This window comes from Helianthus annuus, chromosome 15 (assembly GCF_002127325.2).
Source record: "Helianthus annuus cultivar XRQ/B chromosome 15, HanXRQr2.0-SUNRISE, whole genome shotgun sequence".
Lineage (NCBI taxonomy): Eukaryota > Viridiplantae > Streptophyta > Magnoliopsida > Asterales > Asteraceae > Helianthus > Helianthus annuus.
Genome location: NC_035447.2, coordinates 22,236,312 through 22,263,693, shown reverse-complemented (window position 1 = coordinate 22,263,693; position 27,382 = coordinate 22,236,312). Strand labels below are relative to the sequence as shown.

Below are 27,382 nucleotides of genomic sequence, written 5' to 3'. Positions count from 1 at the left end.
AATCGATAAAATAATAAGATAATAAATTTTTTTTAAAATCTCAATGTAAATATATAGGTCCTAGCGAAAGTAATTACTAAAATATTCCAAAATTTTAGAATTGTCTAGTAAAAAATGAATCTATAGTCACTTGTAAATATATTGGTCCCATTAGGCCATTATATTGTTCAATCTAAGATCTATGTACATTGAATTTGACAAGTTCATTAATGTGTGAATGTACATGGGAATTTTGAAGGTCCTTATTTCTTTTTTATTCAAATAGGTAGAGTGAACATACATGGAAATTTTGTAGGTCGATGCATTAATTTGAGAGTTGCTCACGAATATAAGCCAATTCTTTAAATTAATAATTTATTAATTTATCGATATAATAATATCTCGCTAAATTAATAAAATATATCGATCCCAACATTATTAATTTATAAAGATTTTACTGAATATACCCTGGTAAATTTATCATATTTATTTATTACATGTAAACTTCTATGATGGCTGTGAACAAGTTGAACTAAACTTGAGTTAGTCTAAGCTCAAGTTTGCTCCTTATATAAAAGCTCGAGTTTGAGCTGTTTATTATTTGTTAATTATTCATCTATTTTATCAATGTTTAGTCCATTTTTATCCGGTGATTTGATGAAAATTATCACTTCAATTCAAAAGTTTAAATGTTGCATCTAGCACATTGTGATCCAAAAAACTTATCATATTAGTTTGATCACTAAGACCATCCAATTTTTCTGTTGAAACTAATTGGTATTTTAATATTTTTCATATGAGGCTGAAGAAACACTGGTTAAATTGACCGAAATCAACTGAATTAGGGGGTTTGAATTTGCATAAAAGGGGTTTATCTCTTCTCGTTCGGTTCGTGGGTGACTGATCTCCTTCTTCACAATAACTGCAAAACAACCACCGTTAGACTCGCCACGGGGAGAATGGGGGTTCTCTCCATGACCACCCTCCGGCGTGAGAATAAGTACAGGGTTTGATGAAGAAGAAGAGGTGTAAGTGAAGTGAATGTAACTTGAGAATTATACCTGAATTATCCTTCCATTTATAGCCGAAGTTTTGGCGGGAAAACCTGTTGGCGAAAACTTGACAGAAGATGCTTTTCCGTAAGCGGTTATTCTTCCTTTCCGTTAATCGCTAACGAGTGTGGGAGCACACGGACCGTGATCTTGATCAACGGTTAGGGTATCGCCACGTGGAAAGTGGGTAAGTGAAGATTTCTCTTGGATTCCGTGCCATTATCGTGACTTCAAGGGAGTCTGGGATGATGCCACGTGGCCATTCGGTTATAACCGTCTGGTGGTGCACGATGGAGCCTTCTAGAAGAAAACAGCTGTAATTCTGTGTGGCTCCTTATTGTATGGTACCAGTGAAGTACATAATATCCAAGTATGGATATTATTTATGCGGAAGTGTTTGTTAGGATTTTTATCCTTAACTGCTATGCAAGGATTTGCTAGTTTCCTTTTGGCGCGCAAGTGTAGGATATTGTTTTCTTTCTTAGCTCTCTTTGTAGGACCAGTGCGCGGCCGCGCAAGGTCTAAAGAGGGTTAGAAGGACGAAGTTGTGGTATGGTCCCAAGTACTTGAAGCAAGGTTTTTGGGACCTTACCCCTTCAAGTCCCCCAGTCTAATGTTGCTCTTATGCAAATAAGTGGAGCACTGGACTATGAGAGAGAGGTGCTTTTGCTGTAGAGTTTTTGGCATGGAAGTGGAGAATCTTTTTGGAGAAGATGCTCTTGCTCATTATTCTGATTTTGAAAATCTTGACTTTGGGTATGTGGAAAGGTACAATAATGACTGTTGACGTGTGACAGGCTGTCACTATCAGCTGCACGTTACTGACCGTATTTCCCACGCGCGCGTGAACTCGCGTTTATTGTTCTTTTTCACTCGCCCCTGACGCTTGGATAACTGTGCTACCCCCGAAAAAGGTGTTGTTGCAGTTGTCTAGGTTATTTATGGCGGTGAGTACATAAACCTTTTCAACTGCTTATTTTCGTTAAATCCTTTTCTTCTTCGTCTCCTTTATTCGTTTCTTGAAAGGGTTTGCAATTTCCCTCTCTTATGTCAACCGGAGATCATCACGAAAACTCTGCTGAAGAAATGGCTGCCGAACTTCCACCATTGAAGTGGTCTAGGGAAACTTTCGACGATTTGATTCGAAACTTTAAATTTCCGGAAAGTTGGGGTGCTCGGTACCCCGACGAGGGTCAAACGGCGGCGGATGCTCCGATCGGGTATATCACTTTATTTTGGGACTTTTTCTCTGCAGGTAATTTCCGATTGCCTATGATGAAATTTTTCCTTGATATTCTTGATTATTACAAATTTCACATCTCCCAGATGCACCCTATTGGTATGGTTAGGGTTCGTCACTTCGAATTTGTGTGTCGTACAATGCATATTGAACCGACGGTTCCTCGATTTCGAGTGTTCCATCAAATGCACTGTTCTCAGATATTCTATTCGTTTATGCAAAGGGCATCTGCGAATAAGATCTTGCTGCAACCCCCAAAGTCGTTTCATGACTGGAAACAAAAGTTCTTTTTTATTAAAGTTGGGGTTATTCCGATGAGAATGACTTTTAGAGGGAAAGAGGATGTTCCCACCGAGACGATTCAGACTCCTTTTTCTGAAAATTGGTACCAGGAATTGAAGGACGTTCCGTCGATTGCTTTGCCGGAGAAAGCCCTGGTTGGGGCTGGTATGAGTCTGAACTGGCGGATGAACCGTGAAGAGAAGCCGGTGTATATGGAGGATGGCAAAGGTACGATTTTGGGGTTTGCCCTGTTTGCTTTCTTTTCTTGTGTTTTTTTTTTTTTTTTTTTGAATTTGCCTTTGTTTCTCTTTCTTTGCAGTTGTTTCTTTGTATGTTGTTGCCTTTGAGAGAGAAGGTGGGAAGATGGCTACTATTCCCAAGAAACCTGAAACCTGATAAGGAGCTCTGGTATCACCGCATTGTGAGGAATTTTGTTCTTCCGTGAAATGATGATCTGGTCGCGCAACCTGCTGCTGGCGCTGGTAATTTTTTATCGTATTTCTGTTTTCTTCTATTTTGTGCGTTTGAATAAGTCAATCTTTGTGCTTCTCAGTAGGTGAGCTGTCTAACCTGGGCATAGGCCCGGAAAAGAAAAGACGTGCGCCCGCTGCTACTGATGCGTCGAAAAGAGTGATGCGGAGAAAGCTCAATCTTTTAAGGCCAAAAATCTGGGAGGAGAGAAGAAAAGTATGCGCCATTCCTCTGACTCCTGGTGTGATTATGTGGTGGTATCTGACTCGTTGGAGGGTCTTGCGCCTGCAGTTGTGAGGAAACCTAAACCGGAACCGAGGGATACTGCTGACATCCCTCTGTCGAACCCTGATGATCCCATCGACTTAGAGTCGAGTCCTGAGCATCTGCTGAGGAAGAAGGCGGGAAAGAGGAAGCAAACTAATGCTAAAGCTGAAGGTCAGCCTGACAAGAAGGTCCGGATGAAGAAAATCACCAGAAGGGGCAATCTTGATGCCTTTATTGCAAAACCTGGTCCTGGTAGGCATTTTTCTTTGTTTTCCTCTAATGTGCCTTGAATGATTGTAACATATATGTTTGTTTTTACAGAAAAGCTAAATTCTCCTGTTCAAACGGAGCCATCATCTGTAGTCAATGAGGAGCTTCCGCCCTCTCCTCCTCGCGTCCCTGTTAACGAACCTTTGGGGAACGCTGAGATTCCTGAGAATGAGGCAGAGAAGACTGCTGGGGCAGAGAACCCTATGGTTGAGAAACTAGCTGATGCTGCTGTTGATGCTGAGAAAATTACCAACCTGGAGGTTGTGGATGTTAGTGCTGGTTGTCCACAAACTCCTGAACTTGCTGCCCAAGACGCGGAGAAAGGGAAGTTTGCTCAAGAGATCCCTGTGACAATGTCTCCTTCTGCGGCTTCTGGTTCTGAGAATGTTGAAAAGAATCCTGGTGGGAACCAAGGTTCTTTTGTTCGATCTAATGAAAATTCTCCTATCCGCCCGGATGAAACTCCGGGGGATTACTATTATAGATGCTATTCGGAGAAACATGCTGATGAAATTCACATGCCAGTGTGGAAGTTAAAGAAAGGGGACACCTTTTCAGATTGGCGCGTGTGCCGAGATTGGTTACAAGGAACCTTTCCTTCTGTGGAGATTAAATTTCAGGAAGGACGCCTTCATGATCAAACCTATCATGCTTATCTTGAAGAAGTTGCCACTTATACATCTACTATGCACCGCATAGTGCGTGAGTGGCATAGCATGCATAAGGAGTGGGCTGCTTTTAAAGCATCCAAGAAGAAAGCTGCTGAGGATGAGGCCCGAGCTACCCAGTTGAGGGCAAAACTAGAAGCTGATCTGGCCAAATTTGAGAATGATCGGAAGACTGAGGAATGGTTTGTTGCGGGGTGGAAGAGAAAGGCGGAAGCTGAAGCTGCCCTTCTTTCCGAGGAGCGTAAAAATTGGAAAAAGATCTGTGAAAAGGATAATGATGAGAAGATGGGTCTCCGCAATGTTATCAACAATCTTAAAGCGGAAGTTGAAAAGTTAAAGAAACAGGATGCGGAGATCGATAAATTGAAGAAGGAAAAAGCTGATGCTGAAGCCGCGCAGGATGAAGCGCGTTCTCATAGGGAAAGAAGTGAACAACGAGAGGTACATACCTGCGCTACTCTTGCCCTTAGAGATAAGGAGATAGAAGAACTTATTGCTTTACTATCTGAGCAGGAACAACTTAAGGCGGAAGTGGAGTCTGCTAAGAAAGATCTGGAGCTTGTGCGGACCGAGAAAGCTGAAACTTCCCGCCATCTCGCTGAAACCGAAGAAAAGTTAGAAACTTCTGAAACTGCGCGGGCAACGGCGGAGAGTGAGCTTGAGCCTTTGAAAAGTGATATGTTATGGTTGAAAGAGCGTGGAATTGCAAGTGTAAGTTTCTTCTTCTTTCTTTTGTAATTCTCGGAGATGTTTTGCGCGTCTTCTTACTTTTTCTTTTTTGTTCAGGTTGCAGAATCAGTCCTTAACTCTGAAGAGCTAGACAAAACTGTGGCGCACTTGTTGGTTGCTGCGCGAAATGATGGTTATGCCCAAGGGTATGCAGAATGCTCGCACCGTGTGGTTAACGCTTTAAAGGTTGACTGGGATACTAGAAAGTCTGCTACCCATGGTGTAAATACAGATGCTGCCCTTGCTGCTGCGAAGACAGAATTTAATAACTTACAGCTTACAATTATGGATTTTATCAATGTTGCGTTACAGTCTGAGGACCATGTGGCGCAATTGAAAGAAATCTTCCCAGATAGAGAAGAAGATGAGGATGAAGACCTAGCTTAGGTTTTCTTTGTGATTGTATGAACAATTAACTTGTAGGTTTTGGGATGTGGATCCCTGTTTTGTTAATGCGCTGCTGCGCAAGTAACTTTGATTAATACACTGTCGTGTATATTTATAATTTTATGTTAAGGCGTGTGGCGCACCAGTAACTAGTATGAGATGTGTTTTAATTCACAATATTTTGCATGAGTTTAATTGCTTTGATTAGGTAAGGCGAATAAAGATGGTATAAAGCTCATGTGTGAGCGTAAGGTCTGGTGCGATGTGTGTAATCGCTGACCGCTCATGAGACTTGTGTTATATCTACCATAATGTTTTTGCGCTTACCAAAAGGAATTGCATGCACTTTGTAATAAATACAGAAATAATAGAAACTTTGTTTTGATTCATGATAGGGCACAGAGGCCATGGTACAAAGTCTATTTTAGGATAATTACATGAAACTTAACTTACACTATAGTCCTTGCCATGAATTGATAAGCTTCAGAGCTTGACCAACCTGCGAGGAGACTATAGTATGCTGCTTACTTCTTCGCCTTCTTACTTGGGCCCTCCTCGCCGCGAGTGATTTGTTTTATATCTTTCCGCACATTCTGCAACAAGTGGGTTAGCTCGCCACTTTTGAGCGCTTTTTCAATTTCAGTTCGGAGAGAGATACAGTTGTTGGTAGTGTGACCATTATCTTTGTGGTAGTCACTGTATTGATTCGGGTCTTGACACCTCTTATTCTTCATAGGCGGAGGGGTCTTGAACTGATAGTCCTCCGTGCTCAGCACCTCCACTGGAGTTTTGGTCAGAGGGGTCCACTGCCTCTCTCTGTTTTCCTGCTTTGCCTCTCTTTACGCAGCGAGCTTGTTTATGGTAGCTCGCGTGTCCTCAGACGAATAGTTTCCAGAGTTCGAGTCGCGCCAATTCTTTTTAAACTTTTTTCCGCTGCTCGTGCTCATGTCTGTTGGGCGACTGTGTGGTGGTGGCGGTCTGTTAGAGCTGAGATTCTTCTCCGTCTGGGCGTACACTTTGGCTGCCGCCATCAGTTTCTCCCAGCTCTTTGGTAGCCCTTCCGTTCCAGACAAAACCTTTATCATGTTGTCATAGCGGACGGCATAATTAAACTGTGCTCTGATCAAATGCTCATGAACGTCTCCTATTTCAAGCATTTCTTTGTTGTAACGTGTGACGAAATCTTCTAAGCTCTTGTCGGCGCGCCTCCAGATATTCATGACGCCTGCAGTATCCCGGATAGACCTCCTTTGTTGGCTGAAATGCACCAGGAATTTTTCTCGCAGGTCCACCCATGATGTTATCTTTCTAACAGGCAGGTTATCGAACCATAGTCGCGCTGCGCCTGTGAGAGTCTGGATGAATAGATGACACCACATCGGTAAAGTCCATCCTCCCACCAATCCTGCACTAGTGAAGACCCGAAGATGGTCATCCGGATCTGTCATGCCATTGAACTTGCCAACGTTGGATGGGAGTTTTGCTTTCTCCAAGGGAGCCAAAGCGATTTCGCTGATAAACTTGGAATTTTCTGCTGCTTCCGCCGGGCGGTAGATCAAATTGTAATCGTGTTCTGCTTCAGGATTATAAACCGCGTGGGGTTTACAACTTTTGTAATTCAGTTGCAACCGATTGAACACGCTTGTACTGTCCCCCTCTTGGTATGTTCTGCCGTACTCACTGGTGTGGGTGTTCCGTCGCGGGCCCAATCTGGAGTGAACTGACTGCCTTCGGTGAGAATGAGATTCATCGTGATACTTTCTTCGTCGATTTTCAGAGTGAGTATGTTCATATCTCGCTGGAGATCTAGAGTAACCTTCTGTGTCTTCTACCTGAACTCGTGATGGTGCATCATGATGGGAAACATGTGGTACCGATGGTGCTCGAGTACGAGATACAGGTCTTCGTGACTGAGTAGGAGGAGCAGTTTGTGCACAGAGTTGTGCATACACAGCGTTTATCGCTCCTTGGGATCTTACATACCAAGAGATGGGGGTTTCTCCAGGAGGTAGAATTGAGCTTATTGGAATTTCAGGCTGCATTCCTGGAGTGACAGGGTCATTCGGATGATTATCAGTGTACTGAACTTCATTATCATCCGAAGCCTCTTCCACAATCCCTTCCACTTGGGTATTGTGAGCGAAATTTGGCCGAGGGCCGGTTTGACGGTTCGTCGGAGTTTCTTCCATTTGAAAAACGGAGATGAAAAAGTGAATCGAAACAAGAAGAAATGAATAAAACTGAGAAATCGGTGGGCGCCAATGAAGAAACACTGGTTAAATTGACCGGAATCAACTGAACCAAGGGGTTTGAATCTGCATAAAAGGGGTTTATCTATTCTCGTCCGGTTCGTGGGTGACTGATCTCCCTCTTCACAATAACTGCAAAACAACCACCGTTAGACTCGCCACGGAGAGAATGGGGGTTCTCTATGTATATACATCTATACATAATTTTAGTATGTATGTGTATAACTTTATATATTTCATAACATTACATATATTATATTATTAGTTTTCTTTATCACAATTATAATTATGCATATAATAGTACTAGGTTAGAACCCCGTGTATTACACGGGTTGAATAAATATAACTTTATATACTAAGTAATAAAATAGTTACATCTTTTAAAAACGCGTGTATTGCACGATTTGAATAAACACATGTCTTACACGAATAATGTAATCCATTAACACATTTAGTCATTAAGATGTGTTTTCTAACAAAATGAACTTTGAGGTACTATTTACTTATGTAACATCTCACTTTATTTTTTTATTAGGTTAGAGAGTTGTGTATTACATGGTTTATAACATTTTACTTTGTTTTTTTATTTATTATTAGGTTAGAAACTTACGTATTACTTGATGTTGGATAATCAGCAGAAAAAAAAAGAAATATTTTAGTAAAAAAATATTAAATACACAAGAGATAAGTTGGATATTATGATGTAATATTATTATTTGATTGGAGTGTAAAACGGGATAATGGGATCCTTTATTAAAAGTAGGATTCTAATATACCACATGTATAAAAAAAATATATATGTTCTACATGTATTGAATGTTGGATATTAGATGTAATATTATTATTTCATTGGAGTGTATAACGGGGTAATGAGATCCTTTATTAAAAGTAGGGTTCTAATTATACCACATGTATAAAAAAATATATATGTTCTAAATGTATTGAATGAATACTTTTAACGAAACAGTTGATTAAAATAAATATTTTTATTTTAATATGTGATTATCAGTTATCCTTGTCCTTATAATCAAATATAAAAACAATTAAAACTACCAATTAACGTTACAAAATGAAAAGTTAATACCCTAAAAAGTGATTTTAAACTATTAGTACCTAAGTATGTTATTTTATACAAATCACAGGGACTAACTATGTAATTAACTCTAAATATTTAAAACGCTAACATATATTTTTAAATTTTAATAATTAATATATGATTATAATAATTAATATATTATTATCATTTTTTTTGTCTTTATCATTAAATCTCTTCTATAAATTTTAAATTTAATATTATCTATAATTAACTTTCCATAATAAAAATTTAAAAAAAATAATTAAGAATGCCTCATAGAGCGCCATGTGTCCTTAATATGGTTTCTTTTATTATATAGTATAGATGTATGTATTTGTTATGTAGTATGCATTTATTAAAATAAACAGAAGCTCTTATATTAATTTAAGCTTGGTGTATAAAACTCGGCTCAAACGCGTATATTAATTGAACTTCAAGACTCAAGTTTGGGATCAATTATCTTTAAGTTTTAAGTCAGTTCAAACATCTTGTGAGGTGATCTCCAATAGCAAATGAGCATGTTGATTTGTTTACATCCACTAACTAGAATTAGTAGGGATACGTTCTTTTTAAAACCAGTATTATAGAGAGAATCGCTATAATCACATAATACACTTCATTTGTATATAACTAGTGGGTGACACCGCGCTTCGCGGCGGGACGACCCGATTTTTTATCCGATATAGCAGTCGAAAGAGAAAACTTACAAAATAAATCGTGGGTAAGTACAAAAGTATGTCGACTTGTGTTTACATCGCGGTGATTTTTCACTTGTCATGCGCCTCTTGCGCATGGGTTGATCCTGTACAGATTAGACAACAGTAGTATGACATATATCAGTTTGTGCAATAGGCTAGTTTGAAGTCATTGTTATCTGCCATAGATGTTTAGTAACATACCTACTGAGCCGACATGAGGACGCTTCGTATTCAAATTAGGAAAGATCTTTTAGCTGTGCATAGTTTTCTGCTAGATGGTAATCACCAAATATTCGAACCATGTCAGCAAGTTACCCAAAAGGATAAATGCAAGCGGCAGAACCCATATTATCACATAGATACACTTCAAAGCAAATCTCACATGTTAACTTCCACAAATAAGAGAATTATTAAGAATCATGAAAGAAGATTCAGGTCTCAAAATGATTGGTCACAATAGAAACTCATTATGATTATAATATTTTATAAATGCAACAGATGCAGGGATTACTATCTTTGCCTAACACTATACAAATGAAACTAATGATCAAGAATATTCCATATGAATAACATAACACAAATATGCATTCTTATTTTCATCATGAATATATAAATACAACAAACACACAGTGAAACAAACCATATACAATTTCATCCAATCTGTAAAGAGTACCTGTTCTTAATCAGGATTCAGGATTGAACCTCAATAAACTTACTCGCCATCCATCTTCTTGCAGCTTCCGATAACTTACGATCTTCAACCTGTACATTTCTCAACTCCGGAGAATTCAGAATTACAAACTCAACGCCTTCCACCCAAATTCCATTGCAGTAAAGCAAATCAACACTCTTCAAATGCTTACAGTTCTTACATAACGCCATAGTTTCCGCCGTAAGATCCGCCTCCGCCACCACTACTTCAGTAACCGCCACCACTTCATCCGTATCCACCACCATCTTCCACCACCGCCGCCGCCACCTCCACCATAACCTCCACCTCCGCCATAGTTTCCGCCGTAAGATCCGCCTCCACCACCACTGCTTCCGTAACCGCCATCAAGCGTACCTGCGATTGAGGTGAATAACACAGAAGTTGGAGCCCTAATTTATTGAAGCGTACCTGTTGGAAGAGCCCTAATCTGAGAAGAAAAGCGACAAACATACCTGCGATTGGGGTGAAGAACACTGATTGGATCCTAATTGTTGAAACCTAGCTGTAATCTTAGACAACGAAGAACAGGAATTGGGTGAGTTTGGGGGCGGTGTGTTGAGGTTGGAGATGGGTTATGCAGAGGAGGTGGGGAAGACCGGAAGATGCCGGTTATATGAAACCCAGAAACCGACACTGTTCCTAAGAGGTTTCATGGATTGTTATTATATAAAATGCATAAAAGATAAGTATAAATGGTAGATCAAGAAAGTGTATCAAATTCAAAGCAATAGATGTATATACAAATTACAATTGTAAAACGTTTTATTGGTTACTAGTTTATAGTCCCGTGTTTTACACGATTTGAATGATAAGATTGGTTGTATTCGAAGAACAGAATAATTACAAAATTTGAATTATTCTTGATATTGCACATGTTAATAATAAGTTTTGATATAAACACATATTACCCTAACATGAACTATCCAAAGCAAGTTAAAGACAATATAAATGACGCGTTTAAACAAATACTTGATATTTATTTGTTACTTTAGTAATAATAATTAGATATTATGTTATGATACGTAAAGAATGTGAAGAAAATTCTTAAATCTCATCCTTATCTTGTGAATGAGACGAAGTAGGAAAAAATCAATGAACACATAAAGGTTTCTTTAAAATTTTGGGATGATAAGGAGTAGGCTCTTAAATCTTAATTGAGATAGAGTTGGTGGCTGAAAATGGCGGTGATGGAGATGGATTGTGATGGGAAATGGTATATCTAATTCTAATAAAAAATTTCAGTTAATGTCATATAATATTTTCTCTTTCAATTCCTTAATAATATTATTAATTAGTTAGTTTTTGTTTGAATTAATAGATAAATTCATCACAAAATATTTAGTTGAAATAATCACTTCACTACATTATTTCTAATATATAAACTAAAATCCGAGTATTATTATTTTACATATTTTTGTGGTGTTGATATGAAATATTGATGCATATAATTAAAAAATAACATTTTTAATAACGTAACACTATAAAAATAACATTTTAATAGCACAACACCATGTTTCTTAAATAATAGCAATGATTTTTTCTCAAACTTTATTTAGGCAAAACAAATAGCGTAAACTAAACCACATGTTTATCCATTTTAAGAAATAATAAAATCATAAGTTTTAAAATTATAGATAATTTATATATTTTTTTAATCATAAATGAGAATTAGATATAATTAATAATATCATTAATATTAATAAGTTGATGGAGAAAATGTCATGTGCGATTTGCTTATCCATTTTAAGAAGTAATAAAATCAAAGATTTTAAAATTATAAATAATTTATATATTTTTTAATTATAAATTAGAATTAGATACTAATTAACTAATAATATGCCACAGAATAGTAATGAAGTTTTAGGAGTGTTCCAATTAGGTCACTAATAAAATTTATTGTTTCAATTAGATCATTCTACTTTATTTTGGTGTTCTAATGCTAGATATTTTACCTAAATAGCAGGTCATAGTCCTACATGGCATTTATTTATGGTTAATTGTTTATCTTCTTTTATGAATATAATTTAAATGCTTTTGGTGTAGTAGTAATTAGTACTTTCTTTTATTAAAAATTTACTGACATGTAACTATTATTCACGATTTTATAAAAATTTTGATAACTTTTTTGAAATTTTGAAAAAAAAATCATAATTTTTAATTTTTTTCGCATTTTTTTTAACTTTTCTACAAATTTTAAAAATTTTTTTAAATCTATTTCGCATTTTTCTAACCCATTTGGCATTTATGTGTCATGTCAACAAATTTTTTAAATAAAAAACCTAAATAAATTCCATTTAGAATTGATGACCTTCTATTTAGGTAAAATATTTAGGATTGAAACATCAAATGAAACTTGAATGACCTAATTGAAACAAAAAAAATTATGAGTGACTTAATTAGAACACTTTTGAAACTTGGTTACTATTGTACAAAGTTAACCCTTAATATTAATGAATTGATGAAGAAAATGACATGTGACATTATAGAGAGTCTTTTATTAGAATTAGATTAGATTAGATTAGATGGAATTCCCATTCACGTTAGATTTAGTATGTTGAATCTTATCTTTAAAATTAAGGAAAAAAATAAGGTTTAGATTAAAATGGCCTACATCCCATTCTTTATACCCAAATCTTATCCATATAACAATTGATAAATATACCAATCCACTATTCGACCCACGTATGGTATCATTTATTATTAGAGGTCAGTTTCATAATAAAACAAAATAGTTATTACTTTTAAAATAATAAATGAAAGAAGGAGAAAAAATAATGAAAAAAATGATACAAGGATGGATGTAAAGAACGATAGAAAAAATAATGAAAAAATATACAAGGATAGATGTAAAGAATGAGACATGGGAGGTTCTATATAATGATAGAAAAAGTTATAGAATGGTGAATTTTTAGTTAAATTATATGATTAAAGATAAAGAATCCAATATGAATGTTCTTATGCCACTTAGATTGTAACTAGTGATAAGAGACATCACTAAGGCTATGTGGTGCGGTGATGCTTCTAATCACCACCATCACTTTCCACATAGGCACCATATTACTCAACCCGCATCCACCGTCCTCATCCACCACTATATATGGTATGGTCCATGACCCCACCGTCCTCCGCCACCAATCAAATTCTCCCAGCTAATTCAAGGTGGCTCGCGGTCTCCATGAAAATATCCACACAAATCACGATGGATTTAGAAGGGGAGAGGTGTTCCATGAGATTAATGTCCCGCATGACAATCCATGACCCAAACCACCATCCTCATACTCTTCAGCCTAAAAAAAACTCGGGTTTAAACCTGGGTATACACAGTTAGCCGTTCAAAGAATATAAAAAGTAAAAACCCTTATATAAAGGTAAACATTCATATGATAAAACTCATTTAATGAAAGCAAAAACCCTTATATAAGGGTAAATATTAATAGAATAGTCATGTGATGAAACTCATTTAATGAATTACTATTTAACATTAAATATTGTGTAAATGAAATTACTTTGAAAACCGATTAAATTTATCAACATAGATGATGATATTAGGGTATACGGGGTGCCTTTGCCAAAGAGTTCGGCAACCTCTTTTGCCGATTGACAACCCCACCGCCGTCTCGTTGTTGCCACGCAGGGAGGAGATTTTCGGGGAAGACATGCCGCATGCGGCAAAGAAGAAGATATGGGTGGGGCCCAGTTCTTGTCAACCAATCATTCTTTTTTTTTTTTAAATTAGTTTGTCTAATCTCAATTTATGCATGCACCACTTTTATTTTTTGGACAATAGGCAAAAATGAAAGGGAAATTACATGGCACAACATGATTGAGTGGGTAGAAAGTTTAACTAATCGTATTATGTACTTATAGTCACTAAACATTTGGAACATAGGTTTAAATATTGTAAGATGCAAGTTTTTTTTTTTTTTTGAGTAAACTTCCGTTTTGCTCCCTGTGGTTTGGTCACTTTAACGGTTTTGCCCCAAACCTTTAAAAATAGTCATTTTACTCCCTGATGTTTTGGTTTTGTTGCCAGTTTGCTCCCTGCGGGGAGCAAAATAGAAACACAAACAATTTGGATGGAGTTAGAGGCGGGGAGCAAACTGGCAAAAAAACCGAAACATCAGGGAGCAAAATGGCTATTTTGAAAGGTTTGGAGCAAAATCGTTAAAGTGACCAAACCACAGGGAGCAAAACGGAAGTTTACTCTTTTTTTTTTTTTTCATTGAAAATAAACTTAAGCAAGATGCTGAAGTTGTTTTTCAGGTACAGGGAATAAAGAAAGAAAAGTGTACATTGCCGTTACAGTGAACAAAACTACCAATTCAAGCTAAAATCCTGCCATTGAGTCCAATCCGCCTTGATCGATGCCGATCTATAACTGATCTATAGAAATGAGAGGGCCTTGATTTCCCCTATAATTTTATAGAGCTGAATTGTTTTACTGTCGAAAATAGTTTTGTTACGTGCCATCAATAGAGACCAACAGGTTGCCGCCATGATCATGTAATAGTATTTTTAGTATAAGGGTATTTTAGAGTAGATTAGTTATCGTTAAAATAAAAAGTGATTATAACGTATTGGTAAAAGTAACTGTAACGTAATGCTAAAACAGAGAGATTTATTAATTAAAACAAAATACACCACAATTATTTACATTACTGCCCTTGTACCTTAAAACAACTACTCCAAATGATCATCAAGTTAGGTATAAAAACTACCGGACCATCCACCACCCATCATCAACAATCTCCATCCGGGTCTTCGGATTCGGGTTTCTTATTCAAATCAGGCTTTTCTTGAAACCAACAAGCCTTCTTCAACTCAGAACTAGAAGGACAATTATGATGATGCTCAAACGTACCACTCTTATGCACCAACGTACAACACGTCTCTGCATCTACTCTAGCCCCAACTTCAATAGCTTTTTTCCTAATAGAAGCCGTGCTCAGCTCATCCAAGCCGCCATCAGAAGCCATCAACTCCGGGAAGTTAAGCCGAGCCGACGGCCCCCGTAGGTAGTACACGGCCGTGTCATACGCCCGTGCGGCGGCTAAGGGAGTCGAATACGAGCCGAGCCATATCCTCGACCGCTTATTCGGCTCCCGAATTTCGGCTACCCACTTTCCCCACTTTCTCATCCGGATCCCTTTGTACGGTCGTTGATCGGACTTTCTTTTTCCAGCCGCCGGAGAATAGTTTAAGTCACCGGAGACGCTGCCGGAGAAGGGTTTTCTGGCTTCCATCGATTTAGTGATTGATCCAGGAAATTTTTTCTATATAAAAAAGATTATATAAATTCTAGTAGGGTTTTTAGAACCCGAAAACTATGGGTAGATCCACCCCGGATTGGATTGGGAATTTGTTGTTTAGAGGGTTATTGGGAAGAGGAGATGAAATCAGGAAAGGTGGGTACTAAAAGATGATCTCAAAGGCACCGACACCTTAATTTTAGCTCAATTTATGTTTCTCTCTCTATATATACAGGTTGGTGTGTGTGAAATTGTTTCTCTCTCTGTATATACAGGTTGGTGTGTGTGAAATATAGATATAGGGGTGTTGGAAAGGTTTAAATGGCGACCATAAATAGCAAGTGGTGGAAATGCTTTTATTTGGGATTTAATGGATTATGGACTTATGGTTATTATTTTGTTTGTGGTTAGTTTATATATAACCGGCCATTTGTTGGTTAGGCTATGAGGTAAGGGGTGGGGGTTCGGTACAAACGCCCAAGTTATCATCTCGGGTGGGCTTTGGTTTCGGTGTGGCCACTTCGGCGGGGGTTTCAGCCCGGGCGTTGGGCGGGCCTAGCGGTCTTCCGTGGTCGGCTCTTATTGGCTGGGTTGGCTAGGCTATATGTGGCCAGGATTTAATTTTGTGTGTATTTTTATAATAATTGAAAAAAAAAATTATAACACGTGGCCAAACCACGCGGGCTAGCCACGCCCCGCCATACCGACCCAACATGCAACTGACCAGTGGTGCCCTTCGAAGTCCACGTGTCAACCCATGTCCTAAACCCCCGCCCCACCGTACCCTACGGTCTTAGTAAATAGTTTTGTGGCCAATAATATATTAGCTCGATTCACATTGGAGGGAGAAGTGAAAATTTGGGTTTGAGTTTATAGGTCTCAAATTCAACTCCAATTACCTAGCGCTGTCTGCAGTCACGGACATATGGGGTTTGCTTTTGTCATTGGATTGCTCCGGGTAGTCGGGCTTTCATTTAGTTGGCCCTTCAAAAAAAAAGGAAGTAGTTTTTTTTGTTGTTAAATGCCATTTTAATCCCTGTGGTTTGGGCCATTTTGTCAGTTTTGTCAAAAAGTTTCATTTTTTGCATGTGGGTCCAAAAAAGTTTTTACCGTTGCAATTTTAGTCAAATGGGTTAATTTCATCTATTTTTCTGTTAACGAGAAGGGCAATTCGGTCATTTTCTATGACCGAATTACCTTTCTAATTAACGAAATTACATATAAAATGATCGAATTACCTTTCTAGTTAACAGAATTACATATAAAATGATCAAATTACCCTTCTCGGTAACAAAAAAATAGATGAAGTAAACCAAGTGGATTAAAATGGCAATGGTGAAACCTTTTTGGACCTACAGAGGAAAAATGAACCCTTTGTACTAAACTGGCAAAATAGACCAAACTACAGGGACTAAAATGGCATTTAACTCTTTTTTTTTTGTGTTGATTGTATCTTAAAACAAGTATATATTATGATATTATTGTTATTAAGACGTTTTCATTATAGATTTATGTTTTGATGTTGTTAGCTTAATATGTAATGACGTGTGCTAATCGGTGCATGTAGGGTTTACTTTTTTGGCATCGTATGTCCTCATCACCTTAAAGGACTACCGCCGATGTACTCACAAGTTGTTTGGTTAACATACTGCACGGGTTGTATAGCTAACATGACGTGAGTTAGTGTTCAAGAAAAGTCTAAAATCTACAATATGTGTACTTAAAACTGATAGGTCTTCGTGGTATTAAGTGGATGTAGGCCTTTATGACATGTGTCGTATTCCGCTATATGCTTTTATATCAGACCGTTTACATGTGTCGTGCTTCTTATACATGGTTTGTTCCCTTTGAATAACCTTTGAGCATGTCGATAAACAAATACACATAGCTATCTTAATCTGAGATTTGTGTTAGTTTTTTGTAATTGTTGGTTCAAAGTGATTACTTAATTTGTTAAATTCTGTAATCAATCTTTGTAATCCGGAGTGTGTTATCTAGTATGCGTGTTATTCAATTCTTAGTGTTCAAGCTTTTAACTTTCAATAACATGTATCTATGTGCTATCTAACTTTGTTCAACTTCCATAATATAGAATCAACAACTCGTATCAAGCAATGATAATATCCTTATACTAGATTTGGTCCTTTATTACAAACTATTATGGATCGGTTTATCTTAAAACCTCACTCCGAATTCATGTCATACCCTCGATAGAACCTTTTGCTCTAAATGAAAAGGAGAAATGATAAAATAAAAGAGATAAACCGAAAGGTAACATAGCAACAAGGAAATAACATCTGAATTGCTCAAAAACAAATCACATAAAAACATCTAGTGTAATCATGAACGCATACAATATATAAATAAAGTTTCAACTATTTACGTTATTTCTTATGTTTTTCAACAAACTGTTTCACTTAGGAGCTGTTTGGCAACATCTGAATGGTTAAATGCTGAACCAATAGAGGTCTGAACCATTAAGTGCTTGACACGTGCCCTCAAAACCCACGTAGCCACTCATGCTCTCACATGCAAAACCTCCAATTATGGCAGAACGTGTTCTATTGGTTTCCTTCATTTATTTCCTATATTTTCTCTAATTACATGGTAGTAATAGGTTAGTGGCAATTATGGTTGTAAAAGTCCCGTCTAGGCTCCGAGTACTCCCCGAGTACTCGCTACAAGGTAGGCTGCCGAGGCTCGAGTACCGTTCACCTAGGCCCATTACTCCACGAGTAATCTCCGCCTAGGCCGAGTACATCTCGAGTACTCCCGAATCCGACTAGGGAGCGCCTAACGACTTTTGCAACCATGGTGGCAATACATGTTAGTTCATTTAGTTATTTCCATATATAAGTTTATATAAAGGAGTTTGGTTGATGTTAATAGAATTATGAATGAAAAATATTAGAGAGTTATCTCAAGTTCTTGATTCTTGCTATTTTCTTTTGAGATTAATCCACTCAACGGATTATTTATCCCAAATCATCTATCTATCAACCGATTGGTACATATCAGTGCTGAATCAGTAAGAGGTCTGAACCATTAAGAGCCTATATAATGCTTACTGTTCAGAGACAAATGTCTGACCAATTCAGATTAGAGGTTTTAACCATTCAGACTCTGTATAAATCTTAACCATTCAGAGGCAAATGTCTGAACCATTCAGACATCAGTTTGTGAAACAAACAGTCTAAACCATTAAGTGCTGAATCAGTAAGAGGTCTGAACCATTAAGAGCCTCATTAAGAGGTAAACAAACAGCCCCTTAATTACATAAAAAATGTGAGTTAAGTTATTTTATATGGCCGCATTGCCACATCTAATTAACAGAATTACATTTAAAATGACCGAATTACCCTTCTTGTTAATAGAAAAAATAGATGAAGTTAACCCAGTGAACTAAAATGGCAACGGTGAAGCCTTTTTGGACCCACAAGCGAAAAATGAAACATTTGCACTAAATTGGCAAAATGGCCTAAAGCACAGGGACTAAAATGACATTTTACTCTATATAATTTAAAGAATAATAGCCTAGTGGCATCTTGGTGGTGGGATAAAGTTTTGGAACCAATATGTCATGTGTTCGATTCCCACAAGAGGGGGGGGTTCATATTTATTTGGTTTTTTCCTGAATTGGTGTATAGGCATTATACCTAGTGGAGATGGATATGATCAGGTGGTTCCGCTGGTGATACGATAATACTCCAGTAGTACGTCAGTGATTCAAATTTGCCATTAAAAAGAAAAGAATAATATAATTATCATCCTATTAGATTCCTCTAATTTTGATTAAATTATGTGTTAACCGACAATATAACCTAATAAATTTCGTTATCATCTTTGCAATTATATATTAGAGGCCCTCTTTACACCATCGCTTGCATATGAAAACAATATTAATATCACTTGCATATGAAAACAATATTAATCATAAATTTGGCGCGAATTAGGGTGGAGGTCGGTGGTCGGTGGTCGGTGAAAGATACCGACTTGTGAGCTTGACTCAATCATGGACTTCAAGCAAAAGCCATCCATAGTTTGTTGGACACTTTTGCCCTTCCTAAAATTCGTTGGTCTAGTGTACTTCCGGGGTAGTATTGTCATTTGGCTTTTAGAAATATCATCAACCACTATTATTATTTAATTTCCATAAATGTTCTTAGAAAATATGTTGAAAAATAAAGTCACGTCATTTAAAAAAAAAACGTCATCATCATACAATTAAAGTTTATCGACTTATATTTTATTACAATATTAAAACGTATATTTTAAAACATGGCGTGAAGCAAACATGATTTCCAATTCTTAATTACGTTTCTATCATCATTTCTATGCTATTAGAAACATTAAATTCCGTTCTAGCATAAACATTTGTATTTAAATAGTCGTATTTGCATATTGTTATAGTTTCTTAATAGAATAATAAAACTTAAATTTCTAGATTTTGCATGTCTTTAAACGGTGTAATACTTCGTCCTAAATCTCATTAGACAAACGTGTTTAAGGCGTAAATCATGTCATCTTATCTTTCGTCTTTCAGGTAGTGTCGGATTCTCAACCGTTTACAATATGTCAACATGTGTATGAGATACACACTCGAAACACATCATGATGTCATTCAATTTGTCTTAACTTGTGAAGCAATATCTCATTCATATATTAACTTTAATTTAAATCTCATTCATATTAACTTTAATTTAAATACATTGCATATTTGCATCTTGTGGTGAGGTTCTCTTCAAAGATAACACACTCTCATAAAACAATATATATGTATGTATGTGTGTGTCTAGTTTCAATATTCTGTTTTCTACGAACAAATTTACCCAATTCAGGACTAAGTTATTTTAAAGATCTATTTTAAACCAAATTCTTGGTTTAATCGGATTTAATCAAGCTTCGCGCAATCATCCTATTTTTATCAATCAATTCATGAGTCGATCACGATGAGCTGCAACTATTAGAGCATCGCTAATGTGATGGTGACTAAAGTTGTTTATACTCTAATTAAGATGTACAATGGTGGTATCATATGCTTTTATCTTGAATTCTAGTCATCTATAAATCTGCTTTACAAAAGATATGATTCAAGCCTCTAATTCCTAAAACATAAAATCTCTTTTTTTTTCATGTAATAAGCAATCAATTCTTTTTTTTTTTTTCTTAATCTTAGGTAGAAAAATTAAAAATTTTCATTAATTGGGAAAATCGAGGTACTCAAAAGACAAATAGGTAACATATATATAGGAATTAAAATATAAAAATAAAAGATTGTGTAGTGAGTGAATCTTAGCTTAATAAACAAACTTGAATTGAAAAAAAAAATTCATGTAATACCCAATTCTAAACTTGAATAGAAAAAAAAATTCATGTAATACCGAATTCTTTTTTTTTTTTTTGCCGTTAAAAAAAAAAAATACCTTGAATTGAAATGGTTGTAGGCGAAGGAAATAATGAAACAATAAATAAACTTGAATATTGGCTGTTGGCTGTTGACTTTTATTATGTTTGAATTTATTGGAGCTATGAAAATAGACTTAATAGTTTTTTTTTAAAGTCTAATTTCTTTAATCTTTTGTTGTTTGTGGGGCTTAAACCAAAAACTTTCCTCTTCCCAACCTAAATGCTTTAAAGGTTTTGCATTTGTCAATGAACCACCACCCCATTGGTAAATAAACTTAACTAGGCTATCACCCGGGAACATCCCGGGTTAGAAGAATTTAGTTTTCGATAATAAAATGTACACTAACAACATATTGAACGTCGTTAGTAACGTGACCCGCGCATTGCGGCAGGTGGGAATGTACAGAAAACTTGACACTATTTAAATGTTTTTTTTAAATTGTGAGGACATTCACTGATAATTCTATATAAAATACGAGAAAAGATTATTGGTTTAGTGTTTGAGGATATAATCTTTGATTTTAAAATAAAGAACATGTGGCTATTGAAATAGCTGGTATAATTACATAAAAACAATACATGAACATTGAGTAATCGAAATTGAAACTTATTTGCTCCTGTATCTTATCTGCTACTGAAGTAGTACCCTATGCTACAAAATTTGTACCAGTACCAAAGGTGTCATATGGTTCGAGCCACTCCAATGCATATCATGTCCAACTTCATTATGCTCAACTCAGCTTTATCACGTACCAATTGAAACTCGGGGCAAATTTTCTTTGCTTCATCACCCTCACTTCGTACCAGTTTTGATCCAATTGTCCATGACGCGCCACCTTCAGACCCGAACCGAACCCAACACGAAAAAAAAAGGTTTGGGTTGACTAACACGACCCGTTTAAAAGACGCATCGGGTTCGGGTTGACCCCTATTAAAAACAGGTCGGTTTCGGGTTGAGTCGTATAAAAACGGGTTGACCTGTTAACCCGTTTAACTATTTAGAAAATAAAAAGAAAAAAAACTTTTATGTTTTTGTTTTTGTTTTATCCGTTTCTATTTTATATGGTTAGTCATAATAACGTTAGTTTTGGCACACTATTATTTACTTATAACACTCACATTCACCATTTGAAATGTTATCAACGACCCGCTTATAAATCAACATGTATGACTCATTACAGGTTAAACGGGTCGTGTTCGTGTTGATAAGAATTTATACGTGTGCAGGTTAGGGTCAAAATCTTTGACACGAATAATAATATGGGTCAGGGTCAGGTTCGGGTTGCACATTTCAACCCGCCAACCCATCAACCTGGCACGATTGACACCCCTAATAAAACCTACCTGATGTGTCCTCCCTCTGCCCACTGGCAATTGCCCAGTTGACTTTAATAGGTTGACCAAACCTGTAAAAACGTTGATAAGAAGTGTGACATAAGATAGGAGAGGAGCAAATAGTTCTGGTAAAATTGTAAAAACACTTACAAATGCCTCCCATTTAGAGATAATATAGCAAGTGCAGCGGATCTACGATCAAAGTAGTGAATTAATCCATAAGACGACGGCACAGATGATAAACAAAATGATATATAAATGTGTAATAACTCAACATATGGCACGGTGCCATCTTTGAAATAGATAATGCGCAAAGATGATCAAAGCTTTTCACTTTTCAATCTGGTTTTAAACATATGGATGCCTTCTCTTTTCTTATGAGTTTGCAGCCTTCAACAGGACCAGTACTTGCAAAAACCTCTTAAAGAAGTGGTTCATCTATTTGATTTATTATCCAACTCGCCTAAAACCATCTCTATAAAATATCTTTTGAAGTATATTCTGAATTTAATTTAAAAATATATTCTATAAGACTTGACAAAGCAGTGAATCACTTCACTGTACATAATATTATAAAATAGAGATTTACAAACACATTCTATGTATTGTTGACATAAATTAAACAACCTGCTTTAAAATCTTGAACAAAATGACTAATTCAGTGAATCAAAAAGAATTGGGGATATAGTAATACATAATTTACTCCAAATAAATAGAATAAATGAAATAAACAGCAAACGGATCGGTATTTTTAAGCAAAATTCAATCGTGTGTATAATTCACCTGGCCTAAAATTATACGCTCTCGTTCGGTTATTTCTCGACCGATTTCAACTCAAGTATATACCCCCAAACCAAACCAAACCAAACCATTCGATACGGTTAGAAAGCTCCTAAATCGATTGGCTGAATTTTTTTTTTTTAGAAACTATCCGTGAATCCAAACCAATGAAAGGTTTCGAATGGTTCAGGTTGAAAAATGAACAATCGTAGGGCCGGAGTATCGGACCGAACCCCAATTTGTGGATGAAGTCATTCAATGAAACACTATTCAATTCCCAATTGTATTCCTAGGTGCCGGAGTCCCCCCCCCCCCCCCTAAAAAAACAAATTTCAAGTTTCAGTTGCCAGATTTTCTATAAACGATCGAAAGTTACCTTTGGTCATGGCATAGAACAGTAGTGGTGCCCTGTGGGTTGCGTAATGCGAAAATACAGAGGAGCCTCAATCGGTTGATCAGAAGAGTGACATCAGTAGAGTAGCTAATGCAGGAGAGCAGGTAGTGGTTGTAGCCTGCTCGGTGTGGTTGAGAACAAAGCTGCTGGTTGGTGAACTATCTGAAGAGGCGGCCGTGACAATGGTGGTTGTAGTGGCTGCTGGATTCCTAAAGACTGACCATGGAAAATCCTCACAGAAGGTGAAACCAATAACCTATGCAGTTGCTGCATTATTTCAGTCCGAGAGTCTGAAAAGAATGAAAACAATATTCCATTAAAACTGACGAAGCGAAAACAATATACAATTTTTTTATTTACATATCATTTTTCCATATAATACCTTGACCCCTACATCTGAAAGCTTTGGCCAATAGTCTGTTCAAGATTACTCTATTGATATTGGTCTTAAGTTCCATCTTTTTTGAGTTATAAGCTGCATCTGCTTCTACATGTTTAGCTGAATACTTGAGCCTTATTTCACCAGGACCATACAGATGCAGGTAATACACATGCAGATGAGGATAAATTTCATTGCTACAAATTTTAGTTAACATTTTAATGGGATCTACTTATAAACAACAATGTAATCAAAACTATAATCAACAAATTATATATTTTATTGAACTTTGTCATGAGTATAACGGGGTCTACTTATAAACGACATTGTAATCAAACTATAATCAACACATTATATATTTGATTGAACCTTGTCAAGAGTAGGAAGCGTGATTAGCAATGGTAGAAACTCATACAGGGTTATGATCAGACAACAATCATAACATTTGAACTTTTGTTCATAAAATCAAAGACAACCTCATTCGATTGTTGATGTTGTTCGCATTCCGGCTCCAGCCAACCTCTCCTATATGCTTGTTTCCTCAGGAATTAAAAGTCAATAATGTAATCAAACAACTGCTATCTAAAATAAAAAAAAAAACTCCCAGAACCATATTTCCTAATAGAAACTGTTAGTTTTTAATCCATTTCCTACCCCAGACAATTAATAATTAAAGGCTTGCAGTCAAAATCAATTAGAAACAACGACGAAAATGTAAGAAAACTATAAACCACAAATGCATAAAGCAAGAATGTTTTACCTGCTAGTCAGATCGAATAAGCCTAATACCCTTTCCGTAGAATATTTTCTTGCAACCGAAAAGGGGAAGCTCAGCCCTATAAGTAGGCAACGTAGACATATATTAGAAGCAAGTTCTACGCACGAAAGCACATAATCTAAAACGAAAGCTAATTTCCCCATTCAAAAACAAAGTCCATATAAGTTTGATAATTTTTAATGAATTATACAATTATACCTGTCCACGCATTGTTGGCTCTGCTTCAAATCCTCCTACTCCGCAACTCGCTACTCCTAATCTATCTAACATGGCTGTATGGGAATGAGTTCCAACAACACTGGATATAAAAAAAATGCAGTTCATTACCTATCATATAGTAGATAGTAGTGAGTCTGAAAATAACCTCTTTTGTAAAAAAAAAAACAGATTATTATTGAAATAATATACTTTTGTAATCATATTAAGCATTATATACACCGACTATAAAAAAAGTTAACCTTTTTAACTACTTGTTTTGCACCAGCCTGACCCATCCTTTTTGTCACCCTTTTTGTCATCCTTTTTGTTCCCGGGATTTGTACTTGCTGTGGCACTCTAGCAAACACCCTTTCTACCCTGAGTATCCCATGAGAAGATTCGACATTTCCATATTCCTTCAGTTATAAAACACGAAAAAAAATTACAAATTCTCAATTACCTATACTCAAGTCCAGATCTAGCAATTTATTCCAAATAGCCTAAGATTTATGTTACACAAATTTTTAAAAAAAGTAGACATTTATATTTGTTTTGATATTAGTTTCCACCCTTTGACTTTGAAAGTCAAATTTGTATTTGCCATATCTTAAATTATTGTCTATTTGATTACATTTTCTCCACCAATTATAAAACTTCTTAATGAACTCACATATATCTCCTCAGATATTAAACACCCACACATCAATATTAAAATTGAAAGTAACTTCTTTGATACATAAGGTCAACTGTATGAATCCTAAAGGGGGTAATAAATATAACAGATAAGTTGATCAAATGCCCTAATCTTTAGGGTTTTTAGCAACCCCACATATTAGATGACACTAAATATGTCTAGCTTCATCAACAATTCCAATTAATTAACAAAAAAGATAGAAACTTTATATACCTAAACATGATCTAGGACCCTATCTATATTGCAGAAGCAGATCACCAGTAATGTTAATTCATGATTTTAAACAAACAAAGGTTTTTAAGAAAATATCAAGAATAAAGATCAAATCCCCAAATAAAGGTGTAATCTTTTTATGCAGAAACAATAAATAAAAGCAAGAATAAACCATAGGGTCACCTTAAATCTTGAAAACAACCCCATCTTGAAACGACCATTGATTTCATCATTTTCTTCCACCTACATCATCGAGAAAAATAATAGGTAAAACAAATAATAACAAATATGCAAATCAAGATCATCATGTCAATAAGTGAAACCCTAAAACCAAAGTAAAAGAAATAAATACAACCCTAACAGGAGATTGAGACGCCGATTGAAAGAAATAACACTAACAAAGGAACCGTATAGCATACCTGTTTAGATCGAACCAATAACAGAGTGAATCTTTATCGATTTCAACAATCAACGAAACCCTAAAAAAAGAAAAACAAATTGATGAACCGTAAAAAACAATTGAACTCCTATTGAAAGAAAAGTCAAATCAGAAAAACAAATGAATAACGTACCTATTTAGATGGAATCGATAACAACACGGATGATAATCCATCAAAAAGTATGAGATATACAAAACAAAGAAAATAATAGTCAGAAAACCTAAGGAAATCAAGGATGATAGTTGATTAATTTACGAAATCCAACCTTTATGATGAAGATGACGATCAGATTCACTCACAGATGAAGGAGCGGCAGAGAGAAATGGAAGAGTAGCAGGGAAGAAACCCTAATTATGGGCGGCATTTATACCTCGGGTTTTAACATCATCAAATGGAGCAAGATGCGGTATCCATATAAAAATAAAAATATCCACAATTTTCCCGCCCAAAACATCCATTTAGTTGCACGATGTAGGGACACGTGTCCCACATCTAATTCATTTATTATATATATAGATAGTTAATTGAATTCTGCTTTTTCCGGCCGCAAATACAATTAACCCGTTTATATTTCACAAATATAATAATAATTTTAATTTAAAAATATATCAACTTTTATAGATATACTTATTTTTATGAACACTTTGTATTTAAAGTGGTGAGGGTGAGGGTTTAGGGATGGTAAAACAACATGAGGTATGTTTAGTATTGAGTAATGGAATAAACAAGTTATTAAAATAGATTAAAGAATGAAATTAATCATTATTAATTCGTAGTCTTGTTTAGTTCCAATGTAAGGATCAAATTAATCATTACTTTATGTCGTTGATAAGTAGGAAAAAACAAAGAATAAAATTAGTGGTGAGCGGCGTGGTGGTGGTGGGTGGCGGTAGAGGCGTCTCTGAAATGTGCCCTTTTGTAATGTTTTTTTTTTAATTTTTTTTTAAATCAAATGGGTATTGGACTCACTAAACCTAATGTGAATATGTTTACTTCTAAACCATAAAAATTGTTTTGTAAATTGGCGTATCTTGGAGTTGCTATAGGTATACTGCCAAGAGGGTTAAAATAGGAAGATCCAAACAATGGTGCATATGCTAATCACATGTCATTTCCCCAATCATATTTAAACGCCAATAACTTTTTAATACACGATTATTTTTTAATCACACTATAAAATTCAGTGTTTTTTATCTTTCCAACGAGTATACTATTGATATATTTTTCGAAAAAAATGAAATGGGTTTCTTATGCGTTTTAAACTTTGTTTTTTTACGGCATTTTCAAGTGGGGTTTTTTTTTGGCTTTTTTTTCCTGAGGTGAGTATTTTTAAGGCGTTTTTCAACCAGCTTTTTATAGTGTTTTCTGAACTAAATGTTTTTATAGCGTTTTCAACTGAGTTTTTTCATGGTGTTTTTCTGAACTGGGTGTTTTATG

General features: G+C 35.9%; 3 protein-coding genes across 20 annotated transcripts; all 3 read right to left on the bottom strand.

The window, feature by feature from the left end:
* Positions 1–542: 542 nt before the first annotated feature.
* LOC118487153 lies at positions 543–10,405 on the bottom strand. 4 transcript variants are annotated; one of them, XR_004880454.1, is made up of 5 exons: positions 10,041–10,233; positions 9,569–9,635; positions 9,377–9,471; positions 1,041–7,726; positions 543–901 (listed from the first exon to the last, which is right to left on the bottom strand). XR_004880454.1 is itself a non-coding variant. In XM_035983706.1 (5 exons), the coding sequence occupies exon 5, from the start codon at positions 7,532–7,534 to the stop codon at positions 6,185–6,187; it is 1,350 nt and encodes a 449-aa protein (XP_035839599.1). In that variant the 5' UTR covers positions 7,535–7,726; positions 9,377–9,471; positions 9,569–9,638; positions 10,041–10,129; positions 10,231–10,405; the 3' UTR covers positions 958–6,184. The 4 variants fall into 4 exon arrangements, 3 of the variants coding, with proteins under 3 accessions (XP_035839599.1, XP_035839598.1, XP_035839597.1); XM_035983706.1 differs by lacking the exon at positions 543–901 and having other exon boundaries at positions 958–7,726; positions 9,569–9,638; positions 10,041–10,129; positions 10,231–10,405; XM_035983705.1 differs by lacking the exon at positions 543–901 and adding an exon at positions 10,240–10,402 and having other exon boundaries at positions 958–7,726; positions 10,041–10,129.
* A 4,272-nt stretch (positions 10,406–14,677) lies between these two features.
* On the bottom strand, positions 14,678–15,655 carry LOC110911103 (ethylene-responsive transcription factor ERF008). Its single transcript, XM_022155679.2, has one exon. The coding sequence runs from the start codon at positions 15,320–15,322 to the stop codon at positions 14,819–14,821; it is 504 nt and encodes a 167-aa protein (XP_022011371.1). The 5' UTR covers positions 15,323–15,655; the 3' UTR covers positions 14,678–14,818.
* Positions 15,656–21,226: 5,571 nt separating this feature from the next.
* Positions 21,227–26,341, bottom strand: LOC110911101. 15 transcript variants are annotated; one of them, XR_002576769.2, is made up of 11 exons: positions 26,211–26,341; positions 25,925–25,984; positions 25,689–25,748; positions 24,859–25,014; positions 24,599–24,698; positions 24,383–24,458; positions 24,099–24,154; positions 23,626–23,756; positions 23,226–23,533; positions 22,220–22,261; positions 21,227–22,140 (listed from the first exon to the last, which is right to left on the bottom strand). XR_002576769.2 is itself a non-coding variant. In XM_022155678.2 (3 exons), exons 1-3 carry the CDS (start codon positions 22,230–22,232, stop codon positions 21,416–21,418), a joined length of 372 nt encoding a protein of 123 aa, XP_022011370.1. In that variant the 5' UTR covers positions 22,233–23,172; the 3' UTR covers positions 21,227–21,415. The 15 variants fall into 15 exon arrangements, 1 of the variants encoding a protein (XP_022011370.1); XR_002576760.2 differs by having other exon boundaries at positions 21,227–21,712; positions 22,079–22,140; positions 23,626–24,458; XR_002576767.2 differs by having other exon boundaries at positions 21,227–21,570; positions 22,079–22,140; positions 23,626–24,458.
* Positions 26,342–27,382: the final 1,041 nt, after the last annotated feature.